This window comes from Stegastes partitus, unplaced genomic scaffold (assembly GCF_000690725.1).
Source record: "Stegastes partitus isolate 25-593 unplaced genomic scaffold, Stegastes_partitus-1.0.2 Scaffold17, whole genome shotgun sequence".
Taxonomy (NCBI): domain Eukaryota; kingdom Metazoa; phylum Chordata; class Actinopteri; family Pomacentridae; genus Stegastes; species Stegastes partitus.
The window spans coordinates 987,334-1,008,351 of NW_007577748.1; the positions used below are offsets into that span (position 1 = coordinate 987,334).

At 39.1% G+C, this 21,018-nt stretch overlaps 1 protein-coding gene across 1 annotated transcript in view; it reads right to left on the minus strand.

Annotated features, from left to right (window-relative positions):
• lrrk2 (leucine-rich repeat kinase 2) overlaps nt 1-21,018 on the minus strand; it is a 43,048-nt gene that overhangs the window by 736 nt on the left and 21,294 nt on the right. The window contains exons 19-51 of the mRNA XM_008291387.1: nt 20,113-20,377; nt 19,703-19,891; nt 17,908-18,023; nt 17,597-17,669; nt 16,108-16,304; nt 15,769-16,019; nt 14,985-15,133; nt 14,533-14,626; nt 14,268-14,454; nt 13,997-14,178; nt 13,539-13,759; nt 12,099-12,226; nt 11,643-11,861; nt 11,336-11,537; nt 10,474-10,562; nt 10,007-10,194; nt 9,728-9,882; nt 9,473-9,619; nt 9,108-9,299; nt 8,762-8,908; nt 8,473-8,585; nt 8,051-8,241; nt 7,743-7,903; nt 7,380-7,550; nt 6,511-6,611; nt 6,045-6,257; nt 4,709-4,902; nt 4,229-4,301; nt 3,868-4,058; nt 3,490-3,642; nt 2,796-3,022; nt 1,642-1,710; nt 1,401-1,533 (exon numbers count right to left, since the gene is read on the minus strand). Coding sequence (XP_008289609.1) covers nt 1,409-1,533; nt 1,642-1,710; nt 2,796-3,022; nt 3,490-3,642; nt 3,868-4,058; nt 4,229-4,301; nt 4,709-4,902; nt 6,045-6,257; nt 6,511-6,611; nt 7,380-7,550; nt 7,743-7,903; nt 8,051-8,241; nt 8,473-8,585; nt 8,762-8,908; nt 9,108-9,299; nt 9,473-9,619; nt 9,728-9,882; nt 10,007-10,194; nt 10,474-10,562; nt 11,336-11,537; nt 11,643-11,861; nt 12,099-12,226; nt 13,539-13,759; nt 13,997-14,178; nt 14,268-14,454; nt 14,533-14,626; nt 14,985-15,133; nt 15,769-16,019; nt 16,108-16,304; nt 17,597-17,669; nt 17,908-18,023; nt 19,703-19,891; nt 20,113-20,377 — 5,373 coding nt within the window. The 3' untranslated portion in view covers nt 1,401-1,408. The remainder of the gene's footprint in view (nt 1-1,400; nt 1,534-1,641; nt 1,711-2,795; nt 3,023-3,489; nt 3,643-3,867; nt 4,059-4,228; nt 4,302-4,708; nt 4,903-6,044; nt 6,258-6,510; nt 6,612-7,379; nt 7,551-7,742; nt 7,904-8,050; nt 8,242-8,472; nt 8,586-8,761; nt 8,909-9,107; nt 9,300-9,472; nt 9,620-9,727; nt 9,883-10,006; nt 10,195-10,473; nt 10,563-11,335; nt 11,538-11,642; nt 11,862-12,098; nt 12,227-13,538; nt 13,760-13,996; nt 14,179-14,267; nt 14,455-14,532; nt 14,627-14,984; nt 15,134-15,768; nt 16,020-16,107; nt 16,305-17,596; nt 17,670-17,907; nt 18,024-19,702; nt 19,892-20,112; nt 20,378-21,018) is intronic.

Here is a 21,018-nt window from a genome sequence, read left to right on the forward strand (position 1 = left end):
AAAAACAAAAAACTATGATAATCAAAATGGTCAAAAATGTGTAGGATGATAACAAGATAAGATCATATCACAGTATTACTTGACTAAAAACAGATAACATTGAACAGAGTGCACTTTCTCAGGAAATTGCAACATGTTTGCTGGGTGCTAATCTGTATTGTCTGAGTAGCTGTCAAAGCTGTAAGTGAAAGACCAGCAGCAGGAGGCGAGGGAAATGAACACTGAAATGGGTTGAAGAATAAAAAAACTGAAATGACAGTTAACATAATGCAACATAATCCACCCCTAAACATGTAGCACTACTACTACTACTACTACTACTACTACTACTACTACTACTACAGTTGCTTCTGGCAATGCTGCCACGTCTACGACTTGCATTTCTGGCAAAAAAAACCCCAACAAATTCTACCGCAAATGAGCGGTTTAGCCTGTACAGTGAGTTCTGCCGTGGTAGGCATTTTGCTGCCATACTTTGGGTCCACATGTTCCTTTAAAGGCAAGACACACCGCAAATCAGTACAAAATTGTTCTGAGTGATTATCCTATTGTGGAACTTTTCTATCCTGATGGTATTGATTTTTCAGGATGACAATGCCTCCATGGAGGGACATTAAATAGTTTGATAAAAAATTATGTGAAACATATGCTCATATCTCAACTCCATAGAACATCTATGGAAGATTTGGGACTGACGTATTAGATAATGGTGAAACATATACAGTCCAGGAGTGTTTTCAGACTTGTCTGGTTCAAGTCAAGTCACTTAAACATTTCTCCATTACAAGCAGGAATTTGTTTTCTGCTTAATAATAGTACAGAACACTGTTACTCTGCTACAGAAGACCAGATCTTAGTGGGTGTCTGTGAAGATACTCAGTCATCAAGGTTATGGTATATCGAAGTGCTAAAAATGAGCCAACTGGACTCATGAAAGCAACTTAACTAGTTTGGTTGCCTTTGTTTTAGCACTTTCATACATATGTGTGGGTGTGATCAGATCAGGTTTGATGGACAGTGTCCAAACAGCGCACCATCTGTCATCTCATTGGGGTCCACATTAATATATCATTTAGTCCTGATTTGTGCACAGGAGCATGTGGTGTTACGCATTTCCATTAGAGTTTTAGTTCACTTTGAACAGCTGAAACGAGCACAGACACTGAAATGACCACATTCATCCATCCCTCTATAAAAATCTTTGAGAAAAAAAGTTTTCAAGGAATTTAAGGTCATTTTTTGTTATTACATAATATAAAATAAGAAAATGAAATGGAATAGCGCATTGACCACTGCTACTTCAACAACAGTTATATGCAGTTTCACTTCATGTAAAAAGTGAAGGCAAAACAGATATTAAAGAGCAGGTTGTAAGGAAAATAAGACTAACTTATACAAACCTATGGGCTCAGTCGTGATGGAGCTGCTCTCTCATTTTCGCTGCGATCTGCTCTCTCTTCTCGCAGTGCTTTGTCAGGTCTTTGACCTCCATCGGCAGCATGCTGTTCCACACCATCAGCACAGACTCCTCTTCTGAGAGCCGAAACAAACACACACACTTTGGACTAATGCAGAGAAAGTCACACAGCAAGACAACTGTTTTCACAAAGTGTGGGACAAACAATGAACTATCAGACCCACCATCTTGATTCTTATCATGTGGAAGTCTTCGGCCCAAAACCAGCACTACATTCTTCCAGTTTAGTGTTTCTGTAAAGGGAAAAAAAAAGATTACAACTTAGTTTCTGAGTTAATAGAGAAAAGCTGGTACAGATTCAGCATCTTAATACAAACAAGAAAATGAGAGCAAACTGTGAGCAGCATGCTGGGTCACTTCTGCACACAAACGCCCCAAGAAACCATGAATCCAAAACAAAAGAAATACCCAGCTGTTTAAAAAGCTTTTTTTTTTTTTTTACTAACTTTATTTCCATTGCTTTTTTAAAAAAAATAATTTCTCACACTCACTATGTGTTTGCACTGTTCCATGCAAACTCTGAGCTCTAATATGTCTCAAAAAGACCAAAAGAAAAACACAAGATACAGCTAGGAACTGTTTTGTGTTTTAGATTCTTAGGGCAGTGAAATGTTGTTGAATTTTAAGTTAACCTTCAAGCTGCAGCACAAAGGCCAACAAAATGACTGAGAGCAAGCAGGAAACATCATTTTTAGTACATTTGAAGTTTTAAGAGACACTTGAGCTGCTTAATGTGATTATCTCCATCTTACATTAGCCCTGTGAATCCCGAACGCCTCCAGCGCATTTAAAGGCGTGTTTTGTTTTCTAAATGCAAAAATTACAACAAGAAACTATAAAAACAGAAAAAAATGAGAGATTTTCAAGCATACTTGACCAATAAAATAAACATAGCGTGGCTCATAAATGGTGTGCAGAGGAGCAAGTTGTTGGAAGACACATTCAGCATGGCCCTCTCTAGAGTCAGTGCTTGGTTTGACCCTTTCAGGACAACTATATTAAGATAACAGCGTAACATGGCAGGTTCCATGGGAGATGATCTGCTCTCTATGTAGATATCATTGGTTTATTCTAAGGTAACGAAAACATTAAAGTTCCTTTTTTCCAGCGATTATACACTGTTTCCCCAAAGTCTGACAATATGCAAATGTATGCAGCATGTCCATCCAAATCACAATAAGATAACTCAGTATACAGGTGCGCCTGTCGTGTAATATTGAAGTGTATCACTGAAACAATACATTAACAAACACCACAATAAGACAGTATCATGATTGTATGAAACACAAATTAAACTAATCAGAGGCTGAGGACCCACGTATGAGTGCAGAGGCAATGCAGCGGATGGAATCGCAGCGGGGCCCCGTGACCAGCAGCGTCTGGTGTTTGGAGAGCTCCAGCAGCAGCAGGTGGCCCCCTCTAGTGCCGATCCAGAGAGTGGCAGCGCTCTGCACCAGCAGGGCCTTCACTGTGGCCCAGGAGGGAGACGCCTCAGTGCGTTGCTCTGCTTGACTGCCATACCTGTCTCTGCAGCCAGACTTATGTCTGCAGGGAGAGGAGACATTAACGTGCGGCTGCTGCTGTCAGGTAAAGAAGAAATTTCAAAATCTGAAAGGCCACGACTGTGTTAACAGAAAATCAACTACAATGAGACAATTGGGTCTGATTTTGGGCATAATGTGCATTAATGTACTTGGCTGTCTTTTCAAAATCATATATTGGTGTGAAAGTGTGGGAAGTGCTGAGTCATCTTCAACATTTTCTGCACATCGTGATCTCTTTCATTCATGATGCTTTACTTTCCAGCCACAGTCTGTGTCTGATGTAAATAACGTGCATGCTCTGTAAATTACTGTTGGAGGGGGTACGTCTTCGGTCCATATATATGCTTGTATTATGGTTGTGTTCGTTTCAGCTTTTGTAGCCAATGATATGCTCACTCCAAAGAATCAATTATCAGTGAAATTTAAAGTGCAACTGCGCATTTCTCCATATCTCATTGTGTATCATACCTAATAATCTGAGCACAGTCGATGCAGTCTACCATCCTCTCACTCCTCTTGTCCCAAACCTCGACGGTTGGTGTCCCTGCTTTACCCACATATATGTATTTATCCACAACCATACGAGACACACATGCCTCGCCGCTCAATAATCGCTGCTGCCTGGAAGAAAAATATGCACACAGTTTCACTAAGACGTTACCTTTGTCAAGCATTAAATCTGTGAATGTAAATGTAGTTTATGTAGAAAATTGTTTTCACAAATTACTACTGGTGATAATACGATCTTAATTTTTTAGCTCCTTCCACCATAAACGTCTTTGAAAACCACTCAAGTAAGTTTCATGTAACAACCCTGTCTCACATTCCTACACATGACAGACTCACTGGAAGATGAGGTTTGGTCTCGTGTCGATGGTCTTGCAGACATTGTAGTCAGCGGTGAAGGAGAGGATCTTGGTCCCGCAGCCGGCCCACACAGACCTGCTGTCCAGAGAATGCACTGACTGGCCCAAACACATGACAGGAGTGTTGACGTTGCCCACAGTGACAGTTTTAACTGGCTGGCCATTCTCCTGCTGGAAAGAGAACGAGAGGAAAATAAAGTTCCAACTGCTCCTGTGTTACATGTGCAGAATTAGGATGCTGTGGCAGTAATAATTTAAACACAATATCTGAATATCAGCAAACAGAAGTCATTCTTTGTGAACTAACACAGTGGTTCCTATGTTTATTATTTCATATTTACCTTGAGAACAGAGTCCTCGTAAACGCTAAGAATTCCATCTGCTGTCCCGACCAGCAAATAATTCTTTCTCTGACTGGAAAAATTCAAGAGGGACCATGACGAAGTGAGTAAATTCATCTTCTTTTACATATGCACACACTATAAATAAATATTTAGAAAAACTGTGCACATACTGAATATTCACACACAACACAGTATTCACAGCTTAAGCTATTGTTTCTACATTTGTAAGATATTAAATCAAATCCTAAGCTATTAAATCATCCTTTAATATTCACTCAGCAGTCGTACCTAAGACAAGTAAACCTGACATGTATCGGAACTGCAATACTATGCTCTATTATGGAGGCATAATAGACATACACTATATCTGTAAAGCATTAGTATCACTTAGAGGTCTGCTGAACTTCTCTAAGCACATTTCACACTTACATTTCAGCTGAGGCAACAGGTTGACAGCAACAGTTTTCACATGCTTACGTGCGACTAGGGTGTACGTGGAAGTACAGTGAGGTGACAGCGTCAGTAACACTCTGCAGGTGGTGCCAAGTGGATGTGTCCCCAGTGCTCACGACCACCAAGGAGCCAGACTGGGTGCCTGCTACCAGCCAATCACAGGGATCGTTTGGGATTTGGACCGTCACAAGGCACAGGACGGGACTGGTGTCGACCTTCTGTTTAACAGAAAACAACCCAGCTTTAAACATAAACTGTGACATCTAACATCGTAATATTCAACACTGATGTTACAGCAGTATTTGGTATTGATGATGTTCAAAGTGCAGCAAATACTGACTGTACTCTGTGGTAAAATGCCCAGTAAAACTTTTCTGTTACAGGTGTTTGTCCACAAGCACCATAACTACATTATCATTTAGCATTAGTGACTGTCTGGGGAGTCAGATACTCAGCATCTACCAATGAATCTACAGTGAGACCAGCAAACCTAATGTTTATTCTCACAATCTTTTTGTACATATAACTGTATATTTTGATCAAAACTAGGTATTTCTTTCACATGACAAAGCAGTGAATGCAATACATCTGTTAAGCTAAAAACTATGAAGTATATTTTCAGTTTTTCATTCAAAGCAAGCATATCTCAGACTTAGTAATATAACTCACACTAAATACCACACCGATCTGTGTAAAATTGTATATCTTGTTCTTCCACTATTGAAGCAAAAAGATGTTTCAATGACAGAAGAATGAGGTGATTCAACCACATGCTTATAGCTGATAGTTCGTCATACTTTGTTGTTCTGGCATGAGGAAATAAAACAATCAAAAAATGCAGTTTAAGCAGGTAATAACATGAGAATATTATTTAAACTACTAACAATATAGCGAATGAACAACATTTAAGGGTCCATAATGTTCACATTTACAAATTTTATAATTATATTTTTGGGTGTCTTCTAGAATACGTTCACATGTTTTTTTTTTCCTCCTATCTCTTTAAGGCCTCTTTGTTTGAGGGCCAAACTAGCTGTGTTACGTAAATGTGTTACATGTTGATGTAGATAAGTATCGGAAGAAAAGCCTGGACTTCAAATGATTTATTTCAGACAGGTAAGGAATAGTGTTTTCTGTAGGAGGGAATGTTTCCCAGTGGTGTGGAAAGTTTGTAAGTTTATAGACCAATTACAAAATAAAGCTATAACACGCTAAAGCAAAGGGAAAACCCAAAAACAAAAGCTCTTTTTAAAAAGTCACTCCTAAAAAAAAAAAAAGTTTTGTTTTTGCTCTTTTGCATTTGTCACTGAACAGATATTCAAGAAGATAATCAGTGCTGAGATGACCAGTGTGTCAGTACCTGTGCAATGACTGTGCTGGTGTCCAGGTGCACGGCTGTGATGGAGCCCAGCCTCTGGGTGCTGCTTCCACCACCCAGCCAGACCATGTGGCTGGAAGACAGGCCGTCACTGGCACCAGAGCTCACTGTGAAGCACTCAGCGTTGAACACCCGGGGAACCACAAGCTCCCTTATTAGACACAGCATTTCACCTGAATTCAGCCTGTCAAACACCTGTATGCATAACAGAAAAGAAAAAAGGTTTGTGTATTACTTGGGCTGGACTAGGTCTCAACTCATAAAACATTATGTATATTGCTGCATTGCTTTCTGTTCCATTGTGTTTGGGTGTTGCAGCCACTGGAGGGCGCTCCACTACAGCTTGTCTCTGCACTGAGCTGCCCTATTTGAACCTCTTCACCTTTCTAAGGAAAAATAAAACCACCAGCACCCTCTACACACAGTTCCACAGTCTTCAGCTCCTCACCTGAGCAGAGGTGGGTCGACCCTGTGGGCTTTGCCTCAGACAGTCCTTCATCAGCGCCTGAAAGCCAGGCCAAGGTGAGCAACCGTAGTGTTCTACTGGATCTATGCATGGGACAATGAACAGGACAGGAGGTGCACTTTAACTTGACTATTTCTTGTGTATGACTAAACACATGAAAAAAAAAAAACTGATGAAAGCAAAATAAGAGATCAAATTAACAGCGACACATTTTTCTTGGATAATAGAAAATGTTGACACATATTTGGTAAATATAAATCTACAGACAGAAATTCAACATAACCAAGATTTTCAAACTCACTCTCACAAATTCAGTTCTAAAGTTTGTTTGCTTTTGTTTATTATTGATATGGTCTAAAATGAAATTGTGTTTGATATTTTAAAAAATTAGGTTTATATATTTGTCCCCTGGTCAATATGTACACTGATGGCAAAAAAAAAGATGGTTAAAGGCACAATACAAAGCAAGAGGGTTACAATGACACCAAAAGTTTAAACACAACAAAAATTTCATGAAGAAAGCCTTTTATGAAGAATAGCATCAAATCAATGTTTTTTTTCTTCTTTGCATTTCTATAATTTGGCTTCTCATTATGCTTGTTGATTTAGGGACCCAGAATGGTTCAATACAGCATTCAGTTACCAACACAAATATGAGCAATTAGTTTGAGTTTGATCTTATGATGTATTTCAAAAGATTCTCCTCCCACAAAAAATCGTATGAGCAGCAGGACCTAGCATCAGACTGACATCAACACATTAAACAAAATGTACAAAAGAGTCAATTCCAGGTTACACAGATTTTCTTACAGACATTGTCAATACTTGCAGGTGAACGCTTAAGTGATTACCTGGCAGTTTCCCCTGCACTGCGATTTCATCAAACTCACTGGGGAACTTCATGCCATCAGAAATGCGCTCACCGCAGGTCAGCAGGTCGTAGAGCAGCAGGCCAAAAGAGAACACATCGGCCTGCTGGTTGTAGATCACATTACCTCGGGCAACCTCTGGTGCTCGGAAACCTGCCGGAGATTCAGAAATGAATTTAGAACAGTGTTGCACTTAGGAAACTTGGATCACATTCTTACTAATATATCATAAAACTGTCACATCTGGTGAAAAAATATATTTGACTGAAAAATGTGATTTGTAATAATATTGAAGTTGTATGTTTAATGGCCATAATAATCTATAAGGTTTGAGGAGTGTCTAACCTGGTGTGCCCTCTGAGCTCCTTACTCCCATGCTGCAGCAGTACTGAGCAATGCCATAATCTGTGATTTTGGCAATGATCTCTGAGTCAGTCTTCAGGTTGAACAGGAGGACGTTGTGGGGCTTCAGATCTCGATAGATGATCATGGCTGAGTGAAGGTACCTGTGGACACAGATTTAACATCGAAGGCTTTTGTTTTTCCAAAACAACGAAAGTATCATATCATACGAAATGACAGTAGCTCTGCACTTCATACTGTATTGTAATTAGAGCTTCTTCTCTCACACTGTGTAAAACTGGACTTCCTACCTGAGTCCATCTGCCACCTGCAAGGCAATCCTGTGCTGAAGCTTTTGGTTGAGGCTACTGTTCTCATGTTGAAAAAGGGAATCTAGGGAGCCTCGCAGAGCCAGCTCCATCACCAGAACCTGAGGAGCTGAGCCTGCTGCCAGCAACCCCACCAGACTGGGGTGACGGAGACGGCCCAACACAGCCAGTTCCTGAAAAACATCAAGCGAGATGTTTGAAGCGGTGGTGGCATAGTTCAGACCTAAAACAGCTGGTAACTAATTGAACTTCTGCAATATTACAGTAATTGTTGAGATCTTGATGAGATCCTGTTAAATCAGTGGTTAAGCTATGAGGAGAATAAAGACAGGCAAAGATACAGCAGCAGTAGGAAAACCTGTATTAGGGACTGAGTGCTTTTGTTATCAGAATCTCGGTGGTACCTGTCTGAGGAGTCTGTAAATATAAAGCTCTGACGCGTGCTTGTTGAAAATCTTCACGGCTACTTCTTCATTTTTATAGACACCTCGATAAACAGTTCCAAAGCCTCCATCCCCTGCAGAAGAAAATATATGTTTATGCATTTTATTCATCATTATTAAAGATTTATGGAAAAAAAACAAAAAACAAAACAAAACTGAAACAGATAGTAAACAGTGGAGATGCTTGCTTTAATAACTGAAGTGTATTTCAGAAAAAAAAACAAAAAACATAACAACAAAAAACATGTACCAAGTCGGTTCTCCTTAGAAAGCTCTACATTCAGCTCTTCCTTATCCAGTATTGTTCCTGCAGGCTGGTCACTCAATACCAAGTCAGGGGCAATCTGAGAGATGGGAAGGGTGCAGCGTGGATCCTCTGGGCTTGGCAGCAAAAAATCTAGAATTGATAACATAATCCCAAATAAGATAGATTTAAGATGACTGGAACCATGTGTAAATACAGTAAGGGGAATCTGAACACTGTAGAAACCACGTCAGTTTGTTTTGAAGCTTATTTTCAGTTTGAAAAATGGTTTTCGCTGAACTCGTGTAGAAAAGACAGGCACTGATCTTTAATTGCGATTTACAGTGTTTACCTTTTTTAAAATACGTAAAGAGGTTTTCCAGCAGCTTCTTGCTCCTCTCCTGCCCATCCTCGAAGCTGTACAGAGCCCACTTCTTTATCAGAGCTTCTCCATTGCCGTGCATGTCAGTGTTGAGCAGGCCAGGAAACCACTCCTCCAGCAGGGAGTCAATGTGATCCACCACCTGACCCATTAACACCCGGCCTGAAAGGAAGAGAGGTCACAACAACAGATATTGCCATTACTGCAAATGATTTTGTCTGTGAGATTCTTTTTCTTTTTCAGTTTATGGTTATCCTTTTATGTTATGTAAATGCAGGATCATTTATAGATATCTGCTGTGAAGCAAGACTTCAGATTTTGAAAAAATACAGCACCTTTGCATGAAGAGGGCACAGTTATTCTGACAAAGCTGGAGGGACTTTCTTCCACTGAGGCAGCCTCCACCAGGCAGTATGCTTGAGGGGACCAGTTCAAGTAAATGCCTCTCCTCCAGTACACCCGGTGAGGTCGAAGCACTTTTTCTGGAGAGCACACAGATTGATTTTATTAATCACTATCTTCTTTCTTTAAATCTTTAACTGCAGAATATCTAAATTAATAGTAACTATATAGGCGTATATTCTATTTACCTCTTCCACAGAGCAAGTAGGAGGAGAACTCTAGTAGGCGGCTTATCTGCCGAGACCAGTAATCCATGGGGAAGTACGGCATCTCATACAGACGCACAATTACCTCTGAGTTCTCACAGTGAGGCAGCTCTATGACTGGTCTGTGCTTGGACAAACTGTGGATGATGGGATGACCGGTTAATGGGTTTGTGTGTGAGAAAGAGTTATTTATTGATATTTCTTTTTGTTCTTGGCACCTCAACAAAGATACAATCCTAAATTTGCAGATCTAAACAATACCTGCTGGGTATCAACAGTTGGTCCTCGCCGAAGGGAAGAGCAATCTGAAACTTCTCCAACAGTTTAAAGAAGTGCGTCAGGTGGCTCTTTGGGAAACATTTGGTCTCAGACAGAAACTTTTCCACAACAGAGCGCTGAACAACCCCTTTAGGATGCTCCGAAAAGCCACAGCTTTTTAATGCCAGTTTCTACACAGGGAACAGATAACACATGCATCAGCCATAGGTTCTTGTCTAAAAGAGCTTAATGCATGTCTGATTTTAGGTTTAAAAGTAGCAGTGGGATGTACATTTTTTAAAAAGGGCATCTTTACATTAAATGTTAAAGCATATTTGTTTCAAGGTTTCAAAGAAATTGTGCACTTCTCTCCTTTTTTCCTGCACAATTGGAGTTGTAGCAAAAAGACGTTATGAAACTGTTGCCTACTTCAAGAAGAATCTGTTTAGCTTAACTAAAAAAAAGGTTACCTGGGAGAGGATGTTGCACAGCCACTGTGGGTCAATAAAATAGAGCTCTTGAAGCTCAAGTGCAGGATCGTCAAAGTGCAACAGAACCCCTGAAGTGACACAAATACAGCAGAGCTTGGACAAATGTGATGCTACAGAGACACAACATCAATGCTTGAAATATGAAATTAATATCAAACTATTTATTAATATAGTTAGCTTTTTTTCCTTCAACTGTTATTTTAAAAGGATTATTCGGTTTCTTTGAAGTGAGGTTGTATTGGTATTTATCCATAATCAGTGTATTACCTAGAGTGGATCACAGGTAGCATGCCTGCGGTTTGGAAAGGCAGACAATAGGATTGGCATAGAAGTATGCAGTGTGCTGCAGTGGACGGGGATGTGGATGGGGTCAGCATCAAAACATACTTCCGCTGCATTAATAAAGGTCAAGCTAAAAACAATTAGCTCATTTTAAGTGCACGCTATAATTAGAATATTTTCTCTGCATATCTTGCCATCAGACAGCACTTTCTGACGAGGAACTAAAGCTGTCCTAAAAGCCATCAGACCCCATCGACAAAAACATTAATTTCACATTGCTGAAAATGAGAGACACTGGTCTAGCCCCGCCTCTATTATGTAAGTGTTGATGCTCTAATGACAGAGGACTGAGGCAGAGAATATTCAACTAGGATACTACTGTATCTTTAATTAAAACTATACCAATCTCTTTCATTACATTAATTTAAAAAACAGAGCCTGTGTATTATGCAGAACATTTTAGCTTAACAAGATAACACACCATTTCAGCATGACTTTGAAATTTTTATGTATCAGCAACGAGCACCAGCCTCTTTAGCCAAGCCCTGACTTTACTGACCGACTTCACTGAGGAAGTGGATGGCGTGGGGCAATTCAGCTTCCTCCAGCTGCAGCTGACTCTCCTGGATGAGCTGCAGCAGCTCTCGGTGTGTGAGGATGGGGAACTCTGTGGGAACCCTGGTCCTCTCCTGGAGAACCCGGCGCTCCATCTCCACGTAGCTGTCTGGCACCAGCTGACCCATCACAGGCTGGCCCTGGATCTGTCAGAGCAAGAGGAGATGAGTTTCAAAAAAAAAAAAAAAGGGCAAGGAAAGGAAATGAAAATTACCATGTAGCATGTTTCTTTCTTTTTTTTTTTTTTTTACCTTGAAGCTGGTGGCCTCCCCGATGATGGCCTTGCGTAGTTTTGCCATGGCATCCGAGTCCTCGTAGACAGACACCATGTAATAATCCCTGACAGCAGGGAAGCCCTGGTGGCTCAGCAGCTCCTCTTTGATTTTGCTCAAGCAGGCCTGTAGCTGCAACTCATCGCTCACATCTGTATGGGTTCCCACCAGAATGACTGGAGATAGTGGAGCTACTGCCTGGAATAAAAAAGCAAGGATTAAAAAAAAAATGTAATTAAAAAATAAATGGATAAATAAAAATACACACATGCATGTATGACTTCATTTTCTATTTTTCATTTCATAAGATGGATCTGAACCTACAACAGTCTCAGCTCAGCACACACTTCAATTACAAAAGCAGCGCACACACAGTTTTGCTTACAACACATGTTTATTCATCAAGACTCAACTGACACTTGGTTTATGACTCACTTTGATGTTGAAGAGCCACGGCTTGAGAGCATCCACCTGACTGGCTCCTTTGCTGAGGTTGTACACTACCAGGTAGAGAGCTCTGGGTGTTAGGAAGTGAGGGTGAGAACCACTGAACTCCTCTCCTCCTGTCACACAAAGAGGCAAGAAAACACCTCTCTCAAAACTGACGTACCAACAAAAGCAAAAGTACTCACTTTAAAAAGAAAAACTTGATGAGACAAGTCATGTATGTTAATCAGTTTCTGAAATCATGCACAACTTTGAGCTGACTTGTATTGTAAACATTGACAGCTTGGACTTCTCCATTATCATCTGGATGTTAAAGAAACAAGGCTAACATTAGGCATGACATAGAACATCAGCTTTATAGCAGCTAACATGATGCGAACATGGCCCAAGATAGAAGAGCTATTTTTGGTTGCATAAAAAACAACAAAAAATGAAAATCTGTGGAAGGCTTGTTATTACTAAGGCAAGATCTATTTAGTATTTTATTTCAGTCATTTATTGCTGTCAATTTTTCACACAAATTATGTATATGGAAAATAGAACTGTGCATGGTTTTGTTGTATGTTTGTGGTTTATGTTATATGGTCTCAAAATTATGACTCAAGTACACTTAAAATCCCTCTCTGGTCATAGATTTAATCTCTAAAAATTAATCTTTGTCTATCGAAGTTACATTTTTAAAAATGTTTTTCACAAAAAAAATCTCTTCCTGCCTTAAATGGCTTAAATGTAACTCTACACTGTTGCTTCCTCTACAATGCGCCGAACTTTGCGGTCCCTGTCTCTCTCTCAGCTCACCACTCCCCACTCATAGCAGCTTGAGCATACCAGCTCACCTACAGACACTGTAAAACTAGTCTACACTACACAATGGCGAGTTCAAATATCAGAGTAAATCATACATGTTCAAACCAGAAACTAATTCTGAAAAAAGATAACAATGCAGAAAGTCCCATGCTGCACATTGGCAGGATTGATTCCATAGGTTTGCTACGTATGAAAACCTGAAAGTCTGAATCCATGCTTATGATACAATCAGTGTTACACTGCAATTTAAAGTTGGAAATGTTCAGCATGGTTCTGACTGTATATTATTACTTACTATAAAAGTTTATGTTATATCCATCCAGGATTTTTTTTAAAAAAAACAACAACAAAACAAACAAACACCATACGAACAAGTTACCAACCTAAAAACAAAAAGGTGGATGTCTTTACCACTTCAGACTCAACTCTGATATGATTTTGGTTGACCTCTATGTACTACAGTCTTGTACTCTTTAACATCATCAATATAAATGCAACAAGCTGTATGGACTGATCACTGAGATCCTGCTTCTAATGAACCAAGCAAAATGTTAGCATCAAAGTACATGCACCGTTCACTGCTGTGTGAATTACTCATTCAGAATTTATATGTAGGCAAACCTGAAAAGTCCCAGACATTCAGCACCATCTTCTTGTCCCGGTCCCTGAAGGCCCAGTCCCGGACATCAATGCCAGCGGCGTTCTGCTTCGAGTTCACCTGGGTGCGCTTCAGCTTCATCAGGTGCTGGATCAGGGTGGTCTTCCCACTGCCCGCATTCCCCACCACAATGAGCTTCATCCGGTAGTACGGCACTGCCTTCTTCAGCCGCTGCTGCAGGAACCTGGAAGCAGAAGAATAGGACAGACACTCATACTCATCTATTTGCAAAGAATGAAGGAGCAGTTGTGGTATCTGTTGCATTATTAACTTAATTTTATTGACTTTTGTTTTCTTCTACAAAGAGTGAACAAAGGTAACTGTGGCAAAAATTACATAAATGAGATTTCTGATGATCAAATGTCATTAAATAGGCACCAGCTATCTAACAAATAGAATCTCCATTTGTAAAGCCTCCAACCTGACTATGTCTTTAGTCTTGTTGCCAATGAGTTTAAGGTCCAGCTGCAGCTTTAGTCCATCCAGTGGCAAGTCCCACAGTCTGCCCAATTTTCCCATCTCATCTGGGAAGGACCGCAGGTTCGTGTTGCGACTCACATCCAGGGAGGTGAGGCCTTCCAACAGCCCAATCTGTGGAGGGATCTGGATGCAAAAGACAAGATCATCAAAGGTGGTTGTTTGCAAGAAACACTTATTTACACTCTTTTCAAATGCTGTAGGGTGTCTTTTACCTCAGTGAGCTTGTTGTCACTCAGATGGAGTTTCTCCAGTCTGGACCATTTGTAGATTGGTCCACTCAGAACCAGAGCTTTGATACAGTTCTGACTGAACATCAGCTCTCTGATGTTGCTGGACACCCAGAGCCCCGGGCCAGGCAGAACAGCAATACTGTTGGTCCTCATGTCCACTGACCGCAAGCTGGACAAATGGAAACATTATGCATTATTGTTATTATTATATTAAAAAACAAGAAAAGTAGCTGAGAGTTTGACTTACTTTGGGAGATCAAGTATGGCCTCAGAAATGTAAGTGAACCTGTTGTTTGCTAGTTTCACTGTTGTGACCTTGGATGGCAGATGTGACAGGGAACCTGGAGGAAAACAGTGACAATGATTGAGTGTTGTTTTATTCTTATCTTATTGTTGTTTTGTGAAGCGCATGGCAACATTGTTGAGAAAAGTTAGATATCATTGAATCTTCTTCTTCTTCTTATTATTATTATTATTATTATTAAAGCAGAAAATGTGTTTCTAAATTTAAAAAAAAAAACTGTCAGTATTGAAAAAGCATTTAAATGCCTTTGACAACAGTCAGATTGTAATGTCCTTGAAAAGATCTTTGTATGTTCGTGCATATTTGCTTTGTCTGTCCGCATCTTTCTGTTTGGGTCATTGGCTGGTTGACTGTATTCCACATCAAAAAGCTAATAGTCATTTGGTAGTACTCACAGATTTTGTTCATGGAGGCATTAAGAGTTTCAAGTTTGGGGCAGCTGCTCAGAAAGTCAGCAGAAATATTCTCCACACTGTTCTTGCTCACATCAAGCAGCTTGATATCCGGCAGACACAGAGGCGTGCACAGCTCAGTTATACTGTTACTGAAAAGACAAATAAAAATAACCGTTTTATTCACCATTTCACAATTAAATATGAGGATGCATGACAATGACATTAAATAAAATGGTTATGTTGCTGCTGAAGAACCTGATTTAACAGTAAGAATACAAAAATGTAAAATTAATTTTGGGTCATAGAAATGCATACAACTTTGAAATTTTGCATATTCTCAAAAAAAAGGAAATTACTCAAAAAAATTACACACCAAATTTGTTTCATATTTCCAAAATACTTTCTACTGTTAAAAAATAGAGGGTTGTGAAGCCTTAGCAAAGCTATGATTCACTCTTAAATGCTTTCTCGTAATCATTGCTTTGTAATTAGCAGTAATTTGTTTCGTAAGGTATCTGAGAAATCTGATCAAGAAAGAAAACACAGTTAATAAAAGCCATTTAACAACTCATTGACGTGTTGTGTAAATTTATGAAATTCCCCATAATCACTGGTGGCCTGCTTTCTGTTATATATCAGTTGTTGAAATGGAAGTTGCACAATTTTCTTCATTTTTTCCCCTCTCTGGAAAATAAATAGCCAGAGAGAATCTTGTTATGTGGACAATAAAACAAATACAATCATTTCCACTGGTGTGAAACTCCTCCATTTCCCAGTGGCCTACCCTTCCATTGACAGCTCCTCCAGCTGGCCCATAGTGCGGCCCAGCTCATGAGGGAATGCAGTGATTTTGTTGAAAGAAAGGTTGAGCTGTTTCAGTGATGGGCAGGTGACAGCAGGGTCAAAGGTGAGCAGGGGCCCGATGCAGTTACGGGAGACGTTCAGCATGCTCAGTGAGGGCAGAGACAGCAGCTCTTCAGGCAGTGACTGAAGCTGGTTTCCCTGCAGGTCCAATCGAGTCAGACTCTTTAAATTCTGTGTTAAATCAAAAAAACAAAAATAACATTTTCAGCATACAGTCCCTTTTATCACTTGGTGGCTACCTACAGATCAGACACATTACCTGGCAGAGTGGAGAGGGAAACTCCAGGAGACTGTTGTGGCTCAGGTCCAAGCGGAGGAGATGCCACAGCTGCTGCTTGTCGAAGCCATCGTCCATTAAACAAGACAGAGAGTCCAACTCATTCCCTGATAAATCAAGCAGGTGGATCCTCTCCCTCTCTTTGGACAGAGCAGCAGAATTCTCACCAAACCCCAGGACTGTCGAGACCACACCAGAATACAATTATCACTTTTTGACTTTTTTTTATTTATTAGGTTTGTGAGTCACCTGCAATCCTGTATTCAGTTATTACCCAATTAAAACTAGTGTGGATATATTAATGGCAATAAAGATGTATTTTCGAGAACACATTCCTCTTTTAAAAAATGACCTCTGCCAATTTTTATTTTTATTTTTTTATAAATTTCAACAACTGTTATCTATTTGTCATTACGGGTCCTCCCATACAACACTATAGACCACTGTTTAAGTCTAAAAAACACCTATTCCTTGAGAAACATAATGTAAAGTTACACAAATTTCAACATTTGCAGATCATTATCAAAGACAAACTAGATCACTGCCTTGTTGCTGTTTGCCTCCCCTTCTCTTCCTGAGTTATGGTGTTGAATTATGACCAGAAAAGTGTTTCTGCAGAACAATATGATGTCACAGTAAAGCTGACCTTTGCACTTTTGGATATAAAATGTCAACATTTCATCATTTTATACTTTTAAACATTTGGGTGAAATGTTGCCATAATTAGCGTATGATTTCTAGACTTGTAGCAAAAAATGCATTTGTGATGTCATCGTGAATTTTGACTACCAAAATCTGGTCAGTTTATCTTTGAGTCCAAGTGAACGTTAGTGACAAATTTAATGAAATTCACTCAAGATGTTGTCGAGTCATCACATTCACAACAAAGGAACAGACATAGGTACAGATGTAAAGGTGTCCAGACACAAACACACATTGGTACTTTCACTTTACAATCTAAAACCCAGATATCAGGAAAACTAAATATTCACTTGTCAGAGGCTGTTGTAGTACACCTGTGACGCACATGTTTGAGATTTTTCAGTATTTTTACATTTTAGTAAATTTATAGGTAAACAATAATTATAGCTGTAGTCACACTGTCTGAACAAAAATACAGAACAACTAAGGCTTAATAATAATAATCACAAACCAGTCCCATTTGTATTAGTCATTGTTTAAAAAAGATATTTGGATCAAATTTTCTGCAAAAAAAAATAAAAATAGCTGAACTGGAACTGTGAAACATCTAATTGCACTTCTTTGGACACACACACACACACACATATATTTATTTAATGATTAAAAAATGGTAAAATGCTTCATTTTATTATTCACTCATTTATTCATCACCACCTGAGACACCATCAAAAGCATGAATCTGTGAAACCGTTTACATAACAGTTTTGGCCGATAGGAGGCACGGATGCTGTGAATCAGACTGAGAATAACCTGAATATGACAGAGTTACCTTTTTGGTTTGATCCAGTCCTTGCATATCTTCTGTGTATCGGTTCATTGCTTTCATTGTCAGGTTGACCACTCTGGAGATGGAAGAAGAAAGACAAAAGAGAGAAAGAGATAACAATGAGGGAACAGGGTTATCTCTGGGTGAGATTTACAGTTCTGGTAGTAAGCAAGTGAAAAACTAGGTAGAAAAGTAGGAAAGTATATCTTTGACTTCACTGTAAATTGTAATATTCTTTAATAGTCCAAAGTCAACAATGTTCATACCACTGTACTTACTGTGATGTAACAGTGTAAACATGTAAAATCTTTTACCTCTGCGCTGGCATGTCTGCGACGTCCCTGCTTCCGCTTGAAGGACTCTCCCCTCAGCTCCTCTGCTGAGTTGTTATGTGACTTTGGAGACAGAGCGCCAGATAGTGAATCACTTCCTGTCAAAGGAAAAGCACACAGGGAAAGGCGATCACATTATCAGAAAGCAACTAATACGTTCAGACTTTCAAATTATCAAAATAAATAGAATGAGGATACATAATTAAGATACAAAAAAAGGTAACTGTAGTCTGTTAAAGTTGCAGAAAAAAGTAACTGGATAGCTGATTTGCTTAGTAAAAATTTGGATTTTTCACAGATTTTCAATTTAAAAAATACATTTTTAAATAGGCGAATAGAAAGATATACCACATGTCTGGGTTGCCAACTCTCCCACTTTTTGTTATTACATACACGGTCACATAGCAGAATATTTACAGGAGTGACATTACTGCTGGTACATACAGAAGTTTCCCATAATTAAATATAGAATGTGACTTCTCTAACATTAAGGCAACTAACAAAATAGCAACAAGTAGTTTTTTAACAATAAAAAAAACATTTTAAACTGCTGTCGTGATGAGGACATGTGATTTTTTTCATAAGTTTGGAAAACAATAATCTCATAAAAAGGTGTTGTCAGCTACACGGTCGGTAGATTTGGGCTGATGGTTAAGTATTTATTATGGGCATTATTGCACTATGGGGCTTCATGGGTGAACTTTATCTCCTCAAATATGCTGTAGCATCTCTTCTATTAGATGTACTTAAATGGTCGGTTCATCATCAGTTTAATTAAATTACTATTATAATTTCTATATACTATAGAAAATAATGAGAGTAAATCCAGCCCCTTCATCTCAGTTTTGCAGGATATTCATTATTTTTTGTGATATGAAAAATGTTGATGACTGCAGGCATTTTTTTTCCCCCATCTTTTTTTCTACTCAGCCCCAGTGTTGGCATGTCAGGGCATGCACACAGACATGTGCTACCTTTTTAAGACTTAAACATTTTTAAATTGAATTTTTTGATTAAACCATTGATACAAAAATATTTTCTGAGACTGCCGGGCTAAAAAACAAAATCTAGACAAATTCCTGTGAGGACAAATTCATTTACCAACAACGAAAACAGCCCACTGAATGCACTCTGCAGATGGTCGCGGCTGCATCATGTGAGACACCAGCCAGACACATGTCTTAAATGACCAACTACTTTTTAAAACTGATAACTAATAAATGTGCTTTGAGTTAAAGAGTCACTGTAGGGTGAAAAAACCTGAACTTGTGTCTGAAGTAAGAGGTCACATGTAAATTAAAACAAACAAGTTACTAAAAAAACGCCACGCATGAACTAAGAATAGACTGAAGCTAATCACGAGTCAAAAACATCTTTAACTAATCAATATGACTTCTTTGATGGGATTGTGTGAAGCGTTAAGATGGATGACAGAATGTTAATCTTGGAAGTGGAAAAATGGATGATGTTAATGTACAGGAGGTTCAACTGTGTTTCAGAGAAGAGAAGACAACAGCAAAGAGAGGCAATGTCACTGAGACTCAGTCTAAACAGATTAGTTCTCCCCAGTGCAGTCTAAAGTAGAATTACATTGTTTATCTGAACAACACTGCTTCAGGTTTATAAATCTAATAAAGTGTCAGATACACTTCAAGGCTGAAGACATCTGCTCTCTGTTACTTTTCAACTCTGTGTAACCCCTAATTGTCCCATAGAGAACACAACTATCCAACATTTATGAACACGTGTTTTGGAGCCAGAATCTCTGAGACTTTACCGTCACTCTCCATGTCATCATTGAGAAACAGGCTGTCTTCCATGGAGATGAAACTGAAGCTGGAGTCGTCACTCTCATCAGAAATGTAGCCAGAGGTCAGACATGGGTCAGCTATTGACTTGAGAGGACCATTTCCATTCTTGGACCTCTGAAGAGACTGGATGTACCTCGCCAAACTCATACCTTTACCTTCAAGACAGAGAACAGTTATGATGAGTTTAGAGGTGCATCTAGTAATTAATTTCATTACCAAGTAAACACATTTTCTTGAATCGTAAAGTTCTCAGAAAATAGTAAATAATCATCATCAGTATTTCACACAGCGAAAGGTATAGCTTGTTTTATCAATAATCAGATGATTATTACTTTACTGTAATATAAAGACAAGAAATACAGTATATTTTCCTCACTGTTGATGTAACGTAGACTGTAAGTTCTGCCTCTTTCGGCCATCAGGGGGCTCAGCCAAGCAGCATCCAGGCGGCCCAGCCTGAAGCCGCCCAGGCAGAGGGCACTATTGTTGAGGTCCAGACCCAGACGGCCCAGCAGCTGTATAACTATGGGCCCGTCACCCCTCTTCACACTCACAGCCAGCGACCTGCGGAGGTGCTGCTCATGGGCGCCTCGGCTGAGCAGAAGCTCTACCAGTTCCAGAGGTCCGCCTCTTTCACACACCTAAAGAGGACAGCAGAGGCCAAGACTGAGATTAAACTGATGACTATTATAATGATTGATTAATCTATTGTGTGGTTGGAAAGGGAACTAAAACTTAACTCATCAATAGTACTGTAATTTGTGATGAGTCTTTTCCAGTAGATCATAAAATACATTTAATTATCACCAAATGCCCATTACAAATTATCAGTAATAAGTAGTGTTGTAAAAATTATAAAACAGTAAAGATTCTCATTTCGTTCAACCTACAGAACATTCACTATTCAATGTATAATCATCTGAAAATGAAAAAGCAGTAAATCTTTACATTGGAGAATCAAAAATTAAGAGATATTTAGTATCTCTATTTAATAAATGACAAACAACTGTTTTTTTTTTTTGATTGTCCAAATAAACAATCTTTTATTAATCCTCAAATATGAGTTTCTAAGTATGTTGTTCAATAGATAGTAAGACCTTTTGCAAGGTATGTAGTTAGAAACAGGAGGTGTTAACATGCAAGTGACAACAAGTGATATGCTTTGTGATGCTATGCTTTGTGAGTTTAACCATAGGGGTGCAGGGGTGATTTGACCCAAATGCAAATGTTAGCATAATAAAATGTTCAATTTACCATGCTAACATGCTGATATTTAGTAGCA